Source organism: Manis javanica, chromosome 8 (assembly GCF_040802235.1).
Source record: "Manis javanica isolate MJ-LG chromosome 8, MJ_LKY, whole genome shotgun sequence".
Lineage (NCBI taxonomy): Eukaryota > Metazoa > Chordata > Mammalia > Pholidota > Manidae > Manis > Manis javanica.
The window spans coordinates 120003357-120024266 of NC_133163.1; the positions used below are offsets into that span (position 1 = coordinate 120003357).

The 20910-nt window shown below is 33.6% G+C and overlaps 1 protein-coding gene across 9 annotated transcripts in view; it reads right to left on the minus strand.

Annotated features, from left to right (window-relative positions):
- Positions 1-20910, minus strand: part of MYO9A (myosin IXA) — a 365019-nt gene that overhangs the window by 116057 nt on the left and 228052 nt on the right. For all 9 annotated transcript variants that reach the window (XM_073212119.1, XM_073212118.1, XM_073212123.1 and 6 more), the window contains 4 exons: positions 16708-16851; positions 15760-15799; positions 10090-10212; positions 3749-3829 (listed from right to left, as the gene is read on the minus strand). In XM_073212119.1, coding sequence (XP_073068220.1) covers positions 3749-3829; positions 10090-10212; positions 15760-15799; positions 16708-16851 — 388 coding nt within the window. The remainder of the gene's footprint in view (positions 1-3748; positions 3830-10089; positions 10213-15759; positions 15800-16707; positions 16852-20910) is intronic.

Below are 20910 nucleotides of genomic sequence, written 5' to 3' on the forward strand. Positions count from 1 at the left end.
AAATTCAAAAATACATCAAGAGGATCATACACCGTTATCAAATGGGATTCATCCCGGTGATGCAAGGATGGTAAAACATTCGAAAATCCATCAACAAAAAGGACAAAAACCATGTGATCATCTCCATAGATGCTGAAAAGGCATTCGACAAAATTCAACACCCATTCATGATAAAAACTCTCAACAAAATGGGCATAGAGGGCAAGTACCTCAACATAATAAAGGTCATATATAACAAACCCACAGCCAACATCATACTTAACAGTGAGAAGCTGAAAGCTTTTCCTTTAAGATCGGGAACAAGACAAGGATGCCCACTCTCCCCCACTTTTATTCAACATAGTTCTGGAGGTCCTAGCCATGGCAATCAGACAACACAAAGAAATAAAAGACATCCAGATTGGTAAGGAAGAAGTTAAACTGTCACTGTTTGCAGATGACATGATATTACACATAAAGAACCCTAAAGAATCCACTCCAAAACTCCTGGAACTAATATCTCAATTCAGCAACATTGCAGGATGCAAAATTAATACACAGAAACCTGTTGCATTCCTATACACTAATGGTGAACCAATAGAAAGAGGAATGAGGAAAACAACTCCATTTACAACTGCATCAAACAGAATAAAATACCTAGGAATAAACCTAACCAAGAAGGAGAAAGATGTATACCCTGAAAACTGTAAGACATGCATGAGATAAACTAAAGAAGATACCAATAAATGGAAATACATCCCATGCGCATGGACAGGAAGAATTAATATTGTCAAAATGACCATCCTTCCTAAAGCAACTACAGATTCAATGCAATCCCTATGAAAATTCCAACAGTATTCTTCAATAAACTAAAACAAATAGTTCTGAAATTAATATGGAACCACAAAAGACTGTGAATAGCCAAAGCATTGCTGAGAAGGAAGAAAGAAAAAAAATGGGGGAGATTATACTCCCTAATTTCAAGTTCTACTACAAAGTCATAGTAATCAAAACAATTTGGTACTGGCACCAGAACAGACTCATGGAATAATGGAACAGAATGGAGAGACCAGATATAAACCCACAAATGTATAGCCCATTAATGTATGATAAGGGAGCCATGGATATACAGTGGGGAAATGACAGCCTCTTCAACAGCTGGTGTTGGCAAAACTGAACAGCTACATGTAAGTGAATGAAACTGGATTACTCTCTAACTCCATAAACAAAATTAAACTAGAAATGGATCAAAGACCTGAATATACATCATGAAACCATAAAACTCATAGAAGAAAACATAGGCAATAATCTCTTGAATATAAACATGAGCAACATTTTCCTGAACACATCTCCTCAGGCAGGGAAACAAAAGCATAAATGAACAAATGGGACTTCATCAAACTAAAAGTTTCTGTACAGCAAAGGACTCCATCAGCAGAATAAACAGATATCCTGCAGTATGGGAGAATATATTCTTAAACAACTTATCTATAAGGGTTTAACATCCAAAATATATAAAGAACTCTTATGCCTCAACACCCAGAAAACAATCCAATCAAAAAAATGGGCAGAGGATCTGAACACACTCTTCTCAAAAGAAGAAATACGGATGGCCAACAGGCACATGATAAGATGCTCCACATCACTAATCATCAGGGAAATGCAAATTAAAACCAATTAAAACCACAATGAGGTATCACCTCATACCAGTTAGGATGGCCAACATCCAAAAGACAAACAACAACAAATGCTGGCGAGGATGTGGAGAAAGGGAACCCCTCCTACACCGTTGGCAGGACTGTAAATCAGTTCAACCATTGTGGAAAGCCATATGGAGTTTCCTCAAAAAACTAAATACAGAAATACCATTTGACCCAGGAATTCCACTCCTAGGAATTTACCCGAAGAAAACAAGGTCACAAATTCAAAGACATATGTGCTCCTATGTTTATCTATCACAGCACTATTTACAACAGCCATGATATTGAAGCAATCTAAGTGTCCATCAGTAGATGAATGGATAAAGATGTGGTACATATACACAATGGAATACTATTCAGCCATAAGAAAACAAATCCTACCATTTGCAACAACATGGATGGAGCTGGAGGATATTATGCTCAGTGAATTAAGCCAGGTGGAGAAAGACAAGTGCCAAATGATTTCCCTCATTTGTGGAGTACAACAATAAAGCAGAACTGAAGGAACAAAACAGCAGCAGACTCACAGACTCCAAGAAGGGACTAGTGGTTACCGAAGGGAAGTGGTTAGGGAGGGTGGATGGGGAAGGAGGGGGAAGGGGATTAAGGGGCACTGTAGTTAGCAGTCACAATATAGGAAGGTCACAGGAAACGTAGTGCAGTACTGTGAAGACAAGTAAAGACTCTATAGCATCTTCCTACCCTGATAGACAGCAAATGCATGGGGTCTTGGGGGGACACTTGCTAATATGGGTCAATGTTGAACCCGCAAAGTTGTTCATGTGAAACCTTCATAAGATTGTACATCAATTAATTTTTTTTAAAGTAATAGTTTTTTTTAAAAAACTAAACCATTTTGCTGATGATACTTGCATGACACATTGAAAAACAAAAAATTTCTGTAGTTCATAATTGATCTCTTCATTGTATAGGCGTGAATAAGGAAGAGGAAGGCAGTCACCTATCCTGACGCCCGGTCACTTCCAGGTATCTCAGTAGGCAAGTTTTTAGAGATTCAAAAGAATATGTATTTGGAGCTTTTGATAGTTCTCTCTATTTCCTAAATATTATTCTCAATGATCCCCTAAGGCAATCCCATTTTTCTGCAGAGAGATGAAGAAGACCATTTGCCAAGGAAAAAAAGTCAAATAGGCAACTTATGTTAATAATAGCAGTTGACATACTTATTCTATGTCCTGAAATGCTTCATTAATTGAACTCTTTCTATAAGCAAGTGTCAATTAATAATAAGGGTTCAAATGTCAATAGTCAATACTTTACTATAAATAAAATGGTTTCCTTTTTTGTCATTATAAAATAATAGCTAACATTTACCAAGTGCTTAGTACAGGTTGGAACATTCTAAATACTTCACAAGTATTAACTCATATTTTCACAAAACTCTATGAGGTTGGTCATATGAATGCAGTATATTCTTACAGATGAAAATACTTAAGCCACAGAAAGATTAAGTAACTCATCTTAAGTTCACAAAGCTTGCATACAGCAAAGCTGGAGAACGCTTTTTAAATATTAAGGAAGCTGAACATAATTCTTACTACATTTTAGCTGTTCAGGCTGGGAACTAGTTTTTCCTATTATGAACATAAAGAAAGATGATAAATGTTTACATCTATTAGATGTATTCTGCAAAGCTCTAACTAGGGGAATTGTCATAGAAACAGGAAGGAATCAAGAATGTCCACAGTACCTTCCCTATTTTATACAAATAATAATTTTTAAACATGAAAAATCCCAATTAAGTTCTTTGAGAGTATAGCTTATAGAGATTAATCTCAAGGTAACAAAGGTTGCATAAAACTCTCTTTTATGATGGAATTTCAAGAGGTATTTGCTTTCCAAATTCTAGAAGATACTAAATCAAGCCCATATAAATACTTATGGGCAGGTACATGTGGAAATTAGAAGGATATCCATAGAAAATATAGAATACTGTTTTCCTCACAAAGATTGTAAGTTAGCTCTTCCCCTCCACTTAGTCTCCTTAGAAAGAATTTACAGCTTGAAGTAAGTTGAGCTAGAAGTTCTCATTTGTAAGACATTGTTACCTTTTCGGCATTAGATCTAATGCATTTTACAAAATATGGTTCTGCTTGACCAAGTGTCTCCATCAGTTTGCTTAATGAGGCCTGTAATACAAAGCAATATGGTTATAATTAACATTTTCTCCCATTCCAAATGGCAACGAATGATTTATAAATACAAACAAAACGTTGGCAAAATATACAAAAACAAGTGATATACACAGAAATAGGTTTGTTTCTGAAAAGCAAGTTGTAAAAATTCCCATGCTGATTAAGCACAATTAAGAACAAGAAGGGTAGTTTAATCTTAAAGCTGTTATCTGGGCAATAGTAAATACTGAAGATATATTTCAGCATAACCTAAATCTAGAATACATTTTTCACTTTTCTTCCCATTTCATAAAACAATTTTATTCAAATTCATGCATTCCTGGAGCAACTTTGAAAATCATACCATAAAACAGACAGTAAGGTATTTAATATTCTCCTGCTTTACTTTTAATTTTTAATGTTTATAAAGCATGTTAGTGATGTCTCCTCATTCATTCATGATAATGATATTTTGTACTTTACCTCTTTTTTCCCTGATTGGTCTGACTAAATGTTTATAAATATCTTTTCAAAGGACCAGTTTTTTTGTTTCATTGAATATTTTCTATTGTTTTACTGTTTTCAATTTCACAGAATATTGCTTTTACGTTAATCATTTCATTCCCTCACTTGCTTTTGGTTTAGTATATTATTCTTTTTCTAGAGTATAAACTTAGATTATAGATTTGAGAGCTTTTTCATTTTCTAACAAAAGCATTTAATGTTATAAATTAACCTTGGAACAGTGCTTTAGCTGCACTGCACAAGTTTTGATATTTTATTTTCATTCCACCTAAAATATTTTTTTAAATTTCCTTCCTCTTTGACTCATGTTTAGATGTCTGTTTTTTATTTTACAAATATTTAGGGATTTCTTTTCTTTTACTGATTTCTGGTTTAATTCCACTATGGTCGGATTGCATACTTTTTTTCTGAAGTATTCTATTTATCTAGTGGCTTTTCAGCTATATCTCTATATTAATTTTTAGTGGCTGCTCTAGGGATTAAAATATACAAACCTAACATGTCACCATCTACTTAGAATCAATATTTTATGACTTCAAGTAAAACTTAGAAGCCTTTGACCATAGAGACTCCTGTCATTGTTGTTATAGTATCAACAAAGTTTTTACTTTTAAGTGCTTTTTCTTGTAAGTTATTGTAGTATAATTTATATAAAATAAAATGTTTAAATCACAAGTATACTTACACTTTGATGAATTTTCACAAAGGGAACACAGTCTTGTAACCACAGAACAAATCAATAAAATATTTTCAGAATCTCAAAGCCCCTCTGTGCCCTGTCCCACTGAATTTAGCAAGGTCACTGAACATAAGCTATCAGCTGCCTTCGCCTTCATACCTCAACCAAGCGTAACCATTATCCGGACTTCCAAGATCATAAGCTAGTTCTGCCTGCTATTACACTTCATGTGAAAAGAAAGACACATTATGTACAAGTTTGTATGTGTTGCATACAATTGTCTTGTACATTTTCAGTGCTATATAATAGTGATCCATTATATGACAATATCACAATTAAATTTATCCATTTAGGAAAGATACTTGGTTGTTCCGATTTGGGCAGTTATAAGTTAGTTGTTATGAACATTCTTCTACTACACATCTTTTAACTGTTTTCCAGAATGCCTGCATTAACTTATATTTCAGTAGCAACATATAAAAGTTCTGGTAGCTCCACACCCTTGTCAACACTTTGTAAAATCAGTCTTTTTTATTTCAGCCACGCTGGCAAGTACGTAGTATTTTTGCCCAAAACTTTAATTTGCATTTCCCTAATGACTGATAATGTTGAACAGGTATTTGATAAGCTTACTGGCCTTTGGGATAACATCTTTTGATATCAGACAGTTTTGCCTATTCAAGACTTTTACCCATTTCTATTATGTTATCTATCTTTTTAAAAATTGATCTGTGGTTCTTCATATATTCCATATACAAGGACTTTTCCAGGTGTACTGCAAGACTACTTTTGGTATCTTATACTGAGAATGAAACTGCCCTTTCATTCTCTTTTAACAGTGACTTTCTGTTTTCAATAGTTTCATTAAATTATTAATTTATGTACTATAAAAATGTACCCATGTTAGCCTACAAATCAATGTTTTTATTAAAGTTACACAACTGTGCATCCATCACTACAATCCAGACTTAGAAATCTATCACCTAAAAAACATTCCCTCTTGCCCATTTGCAGTCAGTAACTGCTTCTGTCCACAGCCCCAGGCAACCATCAATTTGCTTCTTATGGCTATAAACAAACCATTTTTCAAAAAAATAAAAATCCTTTTTAGATATCATTTCTTCTGATTATAAAACCAATAGGTAGCTATTATAGAAAACTTAATACATTGATATATGTTCAGAGGATAAAAATCAGGTTGGTTTAGTTTGGTAATGATTTAATTCTTAGTTCTAGGGGTAGGACTACAAACAGGTTTTCTTCAAGCTAATGGTCCTTTTACACAGAGAAGTCAGATTTTTGTCCAAACACAAGCTTCATGTGTCCTACATAATCCTTAGACCAAAAGCTAGAAAGACCCTTTAGGCCAAGGAAGAGAAAGTTAAGTTTCCACAACTCCCAAGCAAAGGACTGTCAACTAATGACGCAGTGGTGGATACATGTTCAACAAATGTGTGGACCTTTGAGCAGCTAGGCATGAATTCACTGTATTTTATGATTTTGTTTTAGTTCTGCTGTTAGCTCATTACCTATATAATGAGCCTTTTTTTTTTAGTGTTGCTCTACAGTGACACTTTTAATATATCACAATCTACCTTCAAATATCATACCAGTTTCTATACAGTGTAAAAACTTTATAGCAATATATACTTATATTTAGGCCCTCCCTTCTTTTGTGCTACTTTTGTCATACATTCTATTTGTACCTCACATTATATATTTTTTTCTATAATTGATTACCTTTATAACTGAGTAAAAAAACAAGAAAAAGTATTTTTATAGTTAATTTCCATCATCCTAGCACTCTTCATGTTTTGTAGAAATCCAAATTTCCATGTGGTTTTCTCATCATTTTTCTTCCACACTTAACTTTCTGATATTGTACGTCTGCTGGCAATGAATTCTCCCAGCTTTTGTTGTTTGAAATAATCTCCACTTAACCTTCATTTTTACAAGAGATATTCACTGTGCACAGAATTCTAGAGTGACAATTTTTCCTTCTTTTCAGTCTTTTAAAGATTTTACTCTTGACTTCTGGCTTTGTAGTTTCTAATGAGAAACCTATTGATATTATTATCTTTATTTCTTTGCACATAATATCTTCTTTTTTCTCTGGCTGTGTTTAAGATTTTCTCCTTTAGCAACGTGTTGTGATGTGTCTTGATATGTTTTTGTTTGTTCAGCTTGAAGTTTGTTGAGATTCTTTGATCTCTGAACTTATTCATAAAATCAGGAAGTACTTTGGTCATTAACTCTACAAATGTTTTTCTGTATCTCTCCCTTTCGTTTCCTTCCAAGATGCCAATTATACCTCTCTGTTCAGCCACCTGATATTTTCCACCCCAGTTGTTTTTTTACCCATATTTTTTATTTCTCTATGGGCTTTATTTTAAAGTAAATATAACTTCAAATTCACTTCTTCTGCACTAATTATGTGTTAATCCCATCTAGCTTATTTTTATTTTCAAATATTACATTTTTAATCTTAAAGTCTCATGTGAGTCTTTTTCATATGTTCCAATTTTTTCTTATATTCATGCTTTTTGTTATACCCTTGGACATATTTACATGATCTATAATAGCTATTTTGATATCCTTATCTATTATTTCTACCATTTTTAGGTTTATTTCTAAGAACTAATTTTTCTCCCTCGTTAATGGGTTGCTTTGTCGCTATTCTTACATGGCTAGTAATTTCAGATTGGATTCTAGACACTAATTTTACATTGTACATTGGATTTTGTACATTCCTTTAAAGAGTGACAGATATTTTTTCTGGCATGCTGTTAAGTTATGTAAGGTCACGTGATTCAAAACTTGCTTCTAAGCTTTTTGAGAGTAGTCCAGAACAAAACCTCTGGCATTTGTTTGGGACCCCTCTTTCTGAGCTATATCAAACTGCCTATATGCAGTAAGCTGGGGCTTGCCTAATTTATTTCCCTTTTCTCAGGTGTCACAGTCCTGCAATGCTTATTATCTGATATCTAAAAACACTTGATCCTTATTATTTGTCCAGTTTTCTAACTTGTTTAGAGCAGAAGGGCAAGCCCTGTATCAACAAAACCTTCAAGAGTTCTATGACTTCATTTTGATGAAAATAAACATTGATTCTAAGTATGGCATGCAAAGACACCTGGGTGCCATCCAGCTCCACCTCTCATAACTTGCTCAATATACAATAAGAATAACATATTTATCTCACAGAATTGGGAGGAAAAATGGATAATGCACATGTATAAACATGCAGTAAAGGATCTGGAAAATATACTACACTGGTAATTACAGGTGAACATAAACAAATGAAATCATTTACTATCCAGAGATATTTTTTAAGTAATCAAAAAACAGTACTTTTATAACACTTAACCATGTGTTGGAAACACTAAAGATGAGCTTTTTTGCAAAAGTTAAATACAATACATGAATATAATTTGAGAATATCCAAAATTCTTGAATTTGAGGAGATTTTAAGAGACATAATAGGATTATAAATTTTTATTTAGTAGCTATAATGTACTCTTCAGATTAAAGAATGAATTTGATATAGAGGCATCTATAAAAGATCCAACATAACAAAACAAAGGACACTACTTTTTAAAGATTCTACCCTTCATAATTCTGAGATGAATGTTTCCATTTTAGATACTAAACTAACCAACTTATCTTGATCAAATCTGGCTTCTAGTGTTGATTTGCTAATCAGGGGGAAATGTGCTAATGAACTAACACTTGTAACAAATATGTTTATGATGCCTATTTTTCATGATATGTTACTAAACTTCAATACTGTTTTACACAGCAGTATTTACAGTTTGTCGGTCAGCATTCATTTTTCATTTCTAAATCTACAAAGTGAAAAGCCAGACTCTGGAAATGTGAAGACAGCGCCAAGATGTACAGACTTGGTCACGCAATACCTTTCTCTCTTTCTCTCTCTCTTTAATAATCAAAGGCCGGTAACCCATTGGATTACGGATTAAGAAGGATTTTTTTAATTCATGGCAGAACTTCTATTGTATGTCTTTCTTCTAATCTTATGAACACACCATAAGTTATTTGGTTCTTCAAAGTTGCTTTCTTTTTTCTTTCTTTCTTTTCTTTCTTTCTTTCTTTTTTCTTAAGAGAAAGCATTTGACCAAATAGACTTTACAAATACAACTTTTTCTCTAGGTCTATGATGACCTAGAGAAATAGAAATGAAATGACATTTCTAGTCCATAGTTTGAAGGATTGTGCTTATAAGTCAAATAATATCATACACAGTGACAATTAGCAGATAATTTACATTTAAATATCCTGGCTTAAAAAGGAAGGAACATTGAAGAAAAAGATAAAGTATAGAAATATACTATAAACAGATGAAGTTATTTTCAGTTAACAATGAACAGTGCTTCTGTGATATAGAGTAAAATTATGCAAAGCATTGTTACACTTGAGATTTTTAGCTCATTTTCATAAATATCTAGCAAATGAACAACAGAATGTTAGAGAGGGGTAATGTGAGAAGAATGGGAAGAAGTAAATAGAAAAGTATTTTGAAAAGTTATTTCATAAGTTATTTAGCTAATTTACTATGATCATATTTATTCCTAAATGCCCATTCACAACAAAAGGAACTGGATTTCTATGTATACAAAACTAAATAAACAAACCAGAAAAAGTCTACAATTCCATTTAAATATTGATGGCCATAGCATGAGGTTTAAATACATATGGGAAAAAATATATACATTATATTAATATTGACTATATCTGGGCATTAGTGTTTAAAGGCATATTTTGGTTGTAATGCCAATTTTCTGCTGTCTTTCTCCTCACACAGAAAATAAATTAATTCTTCTTTGAGATATTCACTACCCAGAGATGCAAGGATGAGAAAAAAAGGCAGTTGATGTTTCTTCCATCTGTTACTTCTCTCCAAAATAACAATTATAACATGGCTTTTTAGTCACGTGAATCATATTATATTAGGTATCTTGCAGATCACTTTGACCTTTGAATACCAATATGAACAAACAGATTCATTCCTCTTTATTAAAAGTAAAATTAAAAAAAAAATTTTTTTTATTACCTGAAACTGGGCACTGATACTGGGAGGTTTCTTCTTCTTGTGCAAATGAAGAAGAGACTTGGTAATACGATCCTGTAGGGTCAGTCTTGTCAGATGCTTTAAAGAATTTACGTCTAGCAAATGCTGAAAAGAAGGGGAGGAAAATCAAATTCTTCACACAAATTCATCTAAAACAGGAAAAACAAAATTGTAACCAGTTCTCATTATTTCCTATGTATAACAACTGTGGCGAATATGGGACATTGATATTCAACATCCCTCTTACCCTCCTGTTTCCCACAGAGGCTCTCGCTAAAAGAAAACTCATTTCCCAAACTCTCCTGCATCTCAGGCTCTGGAGGTGATTTAAGTTCAATTAAATTCCCACACGTGAAGCTGGGAAGGTAGAACTGAGGCTTTGGATACTAACTTGTGTTTCTGCTGGCAAGCACGTACATAACAGCACTTCAGTTTCCTATGATCGCAGGGTCCGGGCACCACACTTCAGCGAGCTGAGAGGTAGCATGCAGGGCATTTACTGTGTTGTCGATGCAACTCTAAGTTCGCCTTGTGTGCTCAGTGCGCCCTGAACCCAACAGCCGCAGCGGCTTCTCCCTGATTCCCGCACTACGATACAGGCGATATAATCAGGAAGAAGCAGTCACACCGGCAGCTTCCTGATTTCCAGCTTTCTGACTATAGCTGGGGTCAGTTCTGTACTGTTTCTGAATACTCTGAAGTTCCAAGGCTTCTAATGATTTTGTCAGCATCTCTGAATTAAGTTCCTTTCTACTTAAAAATATCTACAAGGATTACTGTTATTTGCAGCTGAATCCTAAGTCACAGAGGCAATAAACTGAATTCAATTCCAGGGCTCTACAGCTGGTATGCCAGGATCATGTACACAGAAAGTAAGAAAACACAGTCCCTTATCAACCCAGTAAGACTGGACTTACACATAAAGCAATTAAAGAACATAAAGCAAGATATTAAGAAAGTATCTGGGAAATTTTCAAGCCAACCAGAAAATTTTAAGCCATACTATATTTATAGCAATGAGTTTCTCAATGGAAAGACTATCTATTCATATATCTATGTATCTGTACAATGTTATTCAAAAAGTAATAAAAATTTTATTGTATGTGAGGCACAGAACTGAGTTAAAAGACAAAAAATTTAAAATCTAAAGGGTATTAATTTTGGCAATATAAACTTAATATAAACTTTCAAGCAGCACTAAGTGCAATACACACTGAAACAATTGCAACTAAGAAAAATATATTTCCAACAATGACAAAGACTTGTTATTTGAACATAAAAGGAGCTCTAAAAAAAAGTCTTAAAGAATACATCCCACAATACTAAATAAGCAGAAGACCTGAAAAGGCAATTCTCACAGTATAAATGACAAGTCATATAAAGACAATGGTTCAACCTGTCTTTTAATCAGAGAAACATACATTTTCTTTTAAAGGTATTCTCTGTACATCAGATTGGCGAACATAATACAAAACCCAGTATTCAAGAGGGATGTGGGGAAATAGGCATATTTATGCATTGTTCTTAGGAATGTAAATCAGAATAACCTTCTTGATAAGCACTTTCACTTCTAGGTATTTAAGGAGCTTATTGAAGATCTGAATGTTATTCTGACAATGTATTTCAAAAACTAGTGAAAAACTATGAACAGAGATATGAAATTATATGAAATTCTCTTCATAAAGTATGCTTTATCCACACAACTGAATACTATACAGCTCATAAAGATACTGTAAACCTTTATTTACTGACATAGCAAAATACTTGCAAATACTATTGACAAAAAGAAGCCACATAAAACACTAACACATATGTAAAATTGCATGTGTATGTGTATACTGAATTTTGGAGAGTTTTATTTTTATTAGTTTTTTTTTAATTCACACAAAGGATTCACTATATATTAAGGAAAGAAATAATTTTAGATACTATCAAGACTCAATTGGAAGAATTTTATAGTTTACTCATGAGTAAAAACAAATTAGTTCTGAAGCCTAAAATAATTTTCCCCCCAAACATTAAAGATACTTCTGAGAAAAAAACCTTACAAATAAAATAGGTTTCATTTTATAAACCATATACAAATCAATAGTAGTATTAATTACTAAGTGTTCGTCAGTGTATGAAAAAGCATGGTACGGACTGTGGAAAATACAAATAACTATAAACAAAAAAAGTCATTACCTTCAAGGAATTAAATTGGAAAAGTGAAAAACAAAACAAAACAAAAACACACTCATTCTTACCTCAGGATCTTTCCAACTTTTTCATTTGCTTGGAATATTCTATAACCAGAGCTTCACATATTTGATTTTTCTTGGCATTCACCTTATAGCTTAAACACCCACACTTTCTAATAAAGTTCTTGTTTAAATACCTAAAAAGTAGCCCACCTCTAAGTCAATTAACATGTCATTTCCTTTTCCTCTTTGCACATATCATCTATATTATCTTTTCCTTTATTTCCATATTTGTGTGTGTATACATATACATACGTGTGTGTGTGCGCACGCACACGTGTGTTTTCCTCTCTGGAAGATAAACTATGAGGGAGCAAGGGCTCTGACTAGACTGTTCATCCCTGTACCCCCAATGCCTAAAATAGTGTCTGTTACAGAAAAGGTATTCAGTAACTATTATTGAGTGAGTGAATGGTTAGCACCTAATGACTTTTTTTTTTAGCACCTAATGATTTTTGAGCAATGTTTCCTCAGCAACTAGAGATCAGACTTCTGCCCATAAAAATCACTGTGATCAACTCAATCAACAAATGTTAAGAGTGATTTCTACAGATCAGGCTTTGAGTGCCAGGAATACACTGCGCTGAAGTACAGGGAGATGGGCTATAAAGACAGTAAATGTAAATGATGTGATGATAAGATTTGTTACAGATGGAAGAAGACACAACAGGGCCAGTGAGAAAGAAGAGACAAGTCAGAACAGAACAACATGGAGGACAGGAGGCTAAGAAGGCCAGAGAGATGAACCCAATTAAGTGACAGCTGCAATAGCCCAGCATAATGTGACAGAAAAAACAAGAACTGGAATGTGTACCAAATCTAGTAGAAAAGGGAGATAAGAATTAATCCTATAAGTTCTTCTGTTTATTACCTACTTTATTTTTTTCTTAACTCCATTTTTACTGTTTAGTTTATTAAGCTTAATTAATCAGTTTATTCTATTTTTAGATAATAGTTTACTTCTTGCTTTACAAGATGCTGTACACACAAAAATTAAGGAGACATTGCTTATATTGTTGAAGAGGACCAAAATAGATAATAAAATTAACTTCGAGTTTTGAGCCTTCATGACTATAAAAGATACAGTAGATCACTTTAGGCTTCAAGTTTGAGAGATGAGCAGTGTGTCATACAACACTGCAGCTGTTGTACAAGACTGACAATTAAGAGATAGGTCATGTTAGAAAAGAAGACGTAATAGAAGTGACAGTTTCAAGGTATGAAAAATAAATTCTAAGAGAAAAGGGAAGCTACTATTGAAACAAAACTACATTAACAATGGACTAAGGGCTGTTGAAGTTTCTATTTATTAAATATTTGTCTGTTTAAATATTTAAGATTGTAATAAAAACAAAGCATTCTAAATCCTACCTAGACCAATTAAAATGAGGAGCTACAGGTTCCCTTAATACAGGTGAATCTTATTTGCATTAGGTATAAAAAGTCATATGGATAACATGCAATGATATTTCACATAGCAAAGTAAGAAAAAGGCTGCAGAGGGCAAAAGAGCAAAAGAAAAAAAAGCTCAGTTTATCTACACTTCTGTTGCTTCTTTCCACATTATACATAAAACTAACAATGCAACAGAAATATTTTACTGAGGACACAACCATGGTCAATGAGGATACAGAATCTATAATTTTATTTATTCTTGTCTTGCCATGGTCCAAAATTCGGATAGTTACACAGGCTCAAAACTTGAAAGAAACAAGTAAAATATTCCCTAAGCAAAATTAGAAAAAAAAATGAGGCATATTTAAATAAGGGTAGGAAAACACGATGAAAAGGAAGGTCACTAAACAAAGCCACATACCATGCATGTATGTATATACAGAGATAAACCACAGATTCAGCTCTAAAGATTCTAGTCGCAAATATGAAGGAAAATACTTATTATTTGTTGACTGCTAACCATGCATATACCAAACACATATCTCTAACTCCAACATATTTTATCCCCCACATTATAGATTACCACAGAGGTTAAGACAAGTTAGAGAATTTACTCTAAAATTCAAAGAGCAAACAGACCCATAATTTGAATGTAGGTCAGTTCGACTCCAAAGTCTATACACTAATAGGCTATGTGTATGTGAATGTACAAGACACACCAAAACAAGCAAAATATTAGCTACATTAATGCAAAAACAGAAATAGATGGGACTCTGTGATTGATGATTGAATGGAATTATTTACTTCTGATGTACCCAGAAGTTTAAAGAGAAGCTCTTCATTTGAGAAGAGTGAAAAGTATAGTGCAAACAGCTAGGCCCAGAAGTGGCATTCAAAATAATAAAGGCTAAAGAGACAGTAAAGGAAGAAAAGATAAACAGATAAAGATGTTTGGTAACAAATATGGTCTCCTTTTCTCTATGTAAAATCTTTTCATGACAAGAACACAATTACAAACCATTTACATAAATTTTCTTTGTGCTTTGTGGTTTCAAGCCAGCATTTACCACTATCAAAAACTCCATTAGCAATGCATTACATTTTCTTTGGAAACCTAAGAGTCCTAAGTAAAAGGAATAATAGAGGCACTCATTTTCTTGTTTCTTGAACAAAAGAATCATGAGAATAGCACTTTTTCAGTTCTTTTAAAATTTTGGAATTACATTCACTAACAAGGTTATAAGTAACTGGACTCCTTCTTTAGAAGGAGGGTATGAAAGAAACACTCAGTAAGACTGTTTCTTAGGAAATTCAATAAATATTTTTGGAATGCCATCTCTATATAAAACAATGTAGATCAGGATAGGCAAATTGTGGCCGTAAGCCAAATTATACGGTTTATATGGTTAAAATTTTTAAGGAATACTTAATGGCATTTGAAAAATTTCAGTGCCCATGAATAAATTTACTGGAATACAGTTGTGTTCATTCAGTTACATACTGTCTATAGCTACATTTCCACTACAACGGCAGAACTAAGTAGTTACAACAGAAACCATAGGTCTGTAAGCCTGTCTGGACATTTTTTAGAGAAAAACTTGGTTGACTAGTGCTAGTTAATGCTGATGAAGAGTTAGGTAAGCACTGATTATAAATTATTTAAAAATCAAGTAAAGTTCAGAATTTGGTCTTAACCTGACTCAAGAAGAAATGAAAAGTTTTAGGTAAAGAGGCAAATTACTCAATAAAAATTTACACTTACATTCAGAAGCTTTTCAAACACTAGAAAATGGGGTATATCACAGATAAATATTTACCTGAACCATTAAGTTTGGCCATTTCATAACATCCAATGTTATTTTTAAAATGGATTTTTAGTATTTTCTGAATGCACACACTTAATCTCTATTTTGGGTAAAGTATTTCTTGTTTTTGATTTATAGACTCTTTGCATGAGCAATAAATAAATTATTATGAAGTAGAGCAGCAATGGAGAAAAGCTTTTCCTTTCACTCACCTTTGGAAGGCCAGGCTTGGATTTGAAGTTTTTGTTTCTCCTATAGAGACAAATCACATGTTAGAAAAAACTACTGAAGAGATAAATGATTTCAAGGTCTCTATAGAAACAACAGACTATATATACCCATTTCCAAGATCTAGGTCCCCTATATCAAAACATTACCTGACTCAGCTAAAGAAAGTGCCTTTGGAATGAAGAATAAGCTAAGATAACCAGAAAAGGGATGCCTGCTGTACAACGTAGTTAAACACAGATTTAAGCCAGATGATCAGTAACATAATGTTGTACATTCAAAGCTAGTTTCATTTTAATTTTGCCTTTCTTATTCCTACATGAGATTTATTTCTGTCATTGTAAGACTTTAAACAGGTGCCTAATTTCATGAATTTTTAACATGTACTTTTCACTAAAATCTGTGATGTTCCCCTTTTGAAAATTAAAAATTCTTTTTTCTTACTCATAACTCAATATCATATTTTTATCAAGACATTATTTTACAGCTACAGAAAGGAAATAAATTCCAATGCTTATGAACATGGGCTAGGGAGTCAGAAAGACCTGGGCTTGAATCGAAGCCCATTCAACATCACATATGGGATTTTCCTACCCGATTTGTTAGGACTGCCAGGACTAAAGGACAGCTGCAGCTAAAGACTGGGAATCCTAGAAAGAGCTAACAGTTTTCTCTCTCTGGATGTAGAGACTGTCAAAGGGCAACAAAGAATCATCTCCATTATAGCATATTCAACCATGCTTCTTCTGGTGAGATGAAACCCAACAGAAAACACTGGCTGTATCATATGTGAGATTCACAGCTCTAAAGACCACCTGCTTTTGAGTCTTATTTCACTCAAGATTCTACTCATGAAAATAATGCTTCACCATCACTCATCTTAATTTTAAACCAGTCATAAAAAACAATCCATATTACTAATCAATACTAACGTAAGGATTCCATGGGCTCTCTCCAAGAGTTTGCTGCTAGCTGAATTAGCAAATATCCCATCTTTGTCAAGAAAGGATGTGCTACTTGATAGCCGGCTCTGGCGAATCCCAGTTCTGCTATTCCAGGCAATATCAAATGTATCGCTGTTAAAATTAAATATAGTACAATTTGCTTCAGTTAACTGAGACATCCCATCTCTACTTAAAACTCTAAATTTTTTAAACAAGTAAAATCAAACTTTAAAAACTGAAGTTAAAATTCAGAAAAAAACGCTAGACCAGTAGAAAACAGTTTATCAGAGAGATTACCAATAAATCTGGACTAACATTTTACTCATTCAGAACAAAAATTTTCTAAGGATTCTGGCACATTCAAACAAAACTGCATGTAGATGGTGCATCATAAAGCTAATATTTTATTTTAAGTTTAAATATATTTAAATTGTTAACCATACATTATGACATAATGGCTTTTGTCTTTGTTAGATTCAGAACTTCAAATGCTACCAAAGGAGTTTATGACCCTAACAGGCTGTCCCATTCTATGGGGTTTAATTAGCTCCTGCTCTTGGGGGTCTTGTTCACACAGTCACTATACACACACCCACTGAAGCTGTTAGGTTCCTTCTATAGACTGAACACTATTCTAGGCACTGGGGATAAAGGAATGAGCAAAACAGGTAAAATTACCAGTGATTACAATATAAAGAGAAAAAGGGAGCCTTCCAGGAAAAGATAGCACATTGGACACACATTTGGATTTCTCCAGGAACCTATAAAAATGTTAATGAAATAAATTTAAAGGAATAAACACTTAAGAATAGAAAGAATATACAAAGAGACAACAGTAACACATTTTTGAAGCACAGAAAGCAGATGAATACATAAAGCAGATTGCCTTCTTAGTAATAAACTTGAGAAAGTAATCTTAGACTGGCTGTGGGAAAAGCTGAGAAGCATCCCTATTTACTGTGCAGAAGTCCTGAATGGCTTGAGTTGAGAGTACCAAGCATTTCTGGAAGTGATGGGAAATGTGGTTAAAAACAGGGCTACTAGTTGAAAGTCAGCTTAAGAAGCAGTTAGAACTCCATGCAGCCTGATGATTGTCCCTTCTTTGCCTAAATAAGAGGATGAAAGAGAAAGTCCAGGGACTGGGCAGCACCAGGTACCAAAGAGAATGGGTATACTGTGAAGAGTCAAAGGGAATAATGAAAACAGATTCTCAGTCCTCTTATGCAGTTGGCTCCAGAATACTGGCAGCTGGGCAGCAAATAGGAATAAACTTTTGTGTGGAATCTGACCAGCCCAAGAGGAAAGACCCAAAGACACTGACAAATAACCAGAAACTGCCAACACACCTAATTAATCATAAATTCCAATTAGTTTTCAATGTCTCAACTCTAAATATGTACTATCATCCAAGATATACTAGACATATGAGGAAAATCCCTAGCATGCAACATAGATACCAAAACAAACAATTACGGCATAAACAACTTGAATGGAAAAAAGGCCAGGCAGGAAAAAGAAATCTTTTAAAAAGCTACCATTAATATCTTTAGAGAGAAAATTTCCATCTATAAAATGAAAACACTGAGAAAAAAAATAGCAAAAAGCTCATGAAAATTTAAAAAGTCACACTAATGAAAATGCAGAACATGCTCATTCATTCATTCAAAAATATTTATTGAGCACCATCTAGTGCCAATTATTTTTCTAGCAGCGGGCACATATACCAACCAATTAATAAAACAAACTAAAATCTCTACTTTCACTCAGACTTAAATTCAGGTAGAAGAAGACAATAAACACATAAGAAAATATATTGTATGCCAGACAATAGATGTTAAGGAGAAATTTTAAACAGGGAAGAAGGAAAAAAAAAAAGCCAGATGCTAGACTTATTAATAGGGTATTCAGGGGATGCCTCATTGGTAAGGATATATTTAAACAGAGATGTCAAGGAGATTTTTAAAAAAGCAAATCAAGCAGTTATCTGGAAGAAGAGCGCTCCATACAGAGAGAAGAGCAAACAAAAAGTTCCTGAGAAAGGAATGCTGATGAGTCTGAAACACAGTAAGGAACTGGGCAAGGTTGGAGTGGAATAAGCAGGGGGAAGAATGGTAGGAGATACCAAGTCAGAGAGGGAGGAGAAGGCCATGTTACATACACAGCTTTTAGGTAATATAGGAATTTTTTGCTTTTAATGGGAATAAGAAAGACTGAAGAAGATTTTGAGCAAAACATTGACATAAGTCAGCTTATATGTTAAAATAATGATCTGGTTACTATACTGAAAACCATTTGAGGGGCCAGGACAAAAGCAGAGAGATTATTTTAGGATGCTCTTGCAATAAGCCATGCCAGGGCAACAGCAGTGTAGTACTGAGAAATGGGAGATTCTGGATATCATTTTATGGTAGAGCTGATATGACTTGCTGATGAACTGAATGTGAAATGCATGAAAAGAAGGGATTAAGGATGACATCAAGATTTTTTTACTAGTTACAGGAGATTTAGGGATGAGTATATGAGAGAGATCACTTCTTATAAAGCAAAACAAGGCATATGGAAAAACATAAACAAAATAGATCAATCAAGCAGGCTCAATACCCAGATAATAGGGTTTCTGGACAGATCCTACAAAATTCTGGTATTTAGGGACAAAAAAGAGATGTAACATACAAGGATCAAGAATCAGATAAAGGGCATCTATTAAAAAAAATTACAGCCAATACCATTCTTAGTAATAAAAAATTGCAAGATTTCCCACTAACATCATGAATAAGACAAGGATGTGATGTGAGCTCCTATTCAACACTGAAGTGAAGTTTCTAGCCGAGCAGTTGGTGAAAAAAAAAAAAAGACATCCCAATTGAAAAGGAAGAAGTAATTTTATATGTATTCACATAGACATGATATTATATGTAGAAAATTCTAAGCAATCCACTAAAAAATTATTACAACTAATAAATGAGTTACACAACTCAATTATATTTCTATATAATAGAAATGAACAATCCCCAATAATGAAGGCAAAAAGTGTTTTCACTTTTACAGCATGAAATATTATAATACTTAGGAATAAACTAAAGAAATGTAAGACCTGCACACTAAAACTAAAAAGTATTGTTAAAAGAAATTGATCTACATAAGTGAAAAGAAATCCACGACAATACTCACCAAACTGATGTGCAGATCAAACATAACCCTTATCAAGCCCCAGCTGCCTTTTTTGCAGCTGACCCTAAAATGCATGTGGAAACAGAAAGAATCCAGAATAGCCAAAACAATGTTGAAGAACAAAGAACAAAGCTGAAGGCATTACAGTTCCTGATTTGTGAACATACGACAGAGCTCCTGTGATCAAGACAATACAGTACTGGCACGAGGAGAGACATACTGATCAATACAACAGAGTTGAGAATCCAGAAATAAATACTTTCATTTATGATCAATTCAATTCTGACAAAGTTATCAAGACTATTCAATGGGAAAAGAATCATATTTTCAACAAATGGTGCTGGGATAACTGTACATCCACATGCAAAAGAATGAAGTTGGACCTCTCTATCTCACACCATATGTATACAAAATAAACTCAAAATGGATCACAGATCTAAATTTAAGAGCTAAAACTATAAAACTCTTAGAAGAAAACATAGGGAGAAAACTTTTGTGACATGGAGTTAGGCAATGACTTCTTAAATATGACAAAAGTATAGCAAAAAAGAAAAAAAATTCAAAATTAGAACTTCTTCCATGCATAACTGCGGGGCTGGCCACCCTCTGAACAATGGGTAAGTCCTTCCATCTTTCTTCCCTACAGCAAATGAAAGATCCTGAGACACAAATCGTTAGGCTTCTCAGTTGGTCCCAAAGGGTTGGGCAACCAGTGGTCAGTTCATTATTGTATGGGTTCTCCAGGCTTCCCTTTTTTATTCCCATAGTCTCAGTTCTACTCCCTAGGATAATATTCCTAAATAAACATTCTTAAATAAACTATTTGGTGTCTGCTTAAGGGAAACCCATAAGCCTCCATGGCATTTTGAACTTGATCCAAAATGAAATACTCCCAGCTGAAATACCACTAAATGACATTAGAAAAGTCATAAATTCACAAGAACAAAGAGTAGGAAAGAAGACTATGTAAGGGACAAGGAGCAGTAAATAATTTAATTTAAAAAAATTTTTATTAAAAAA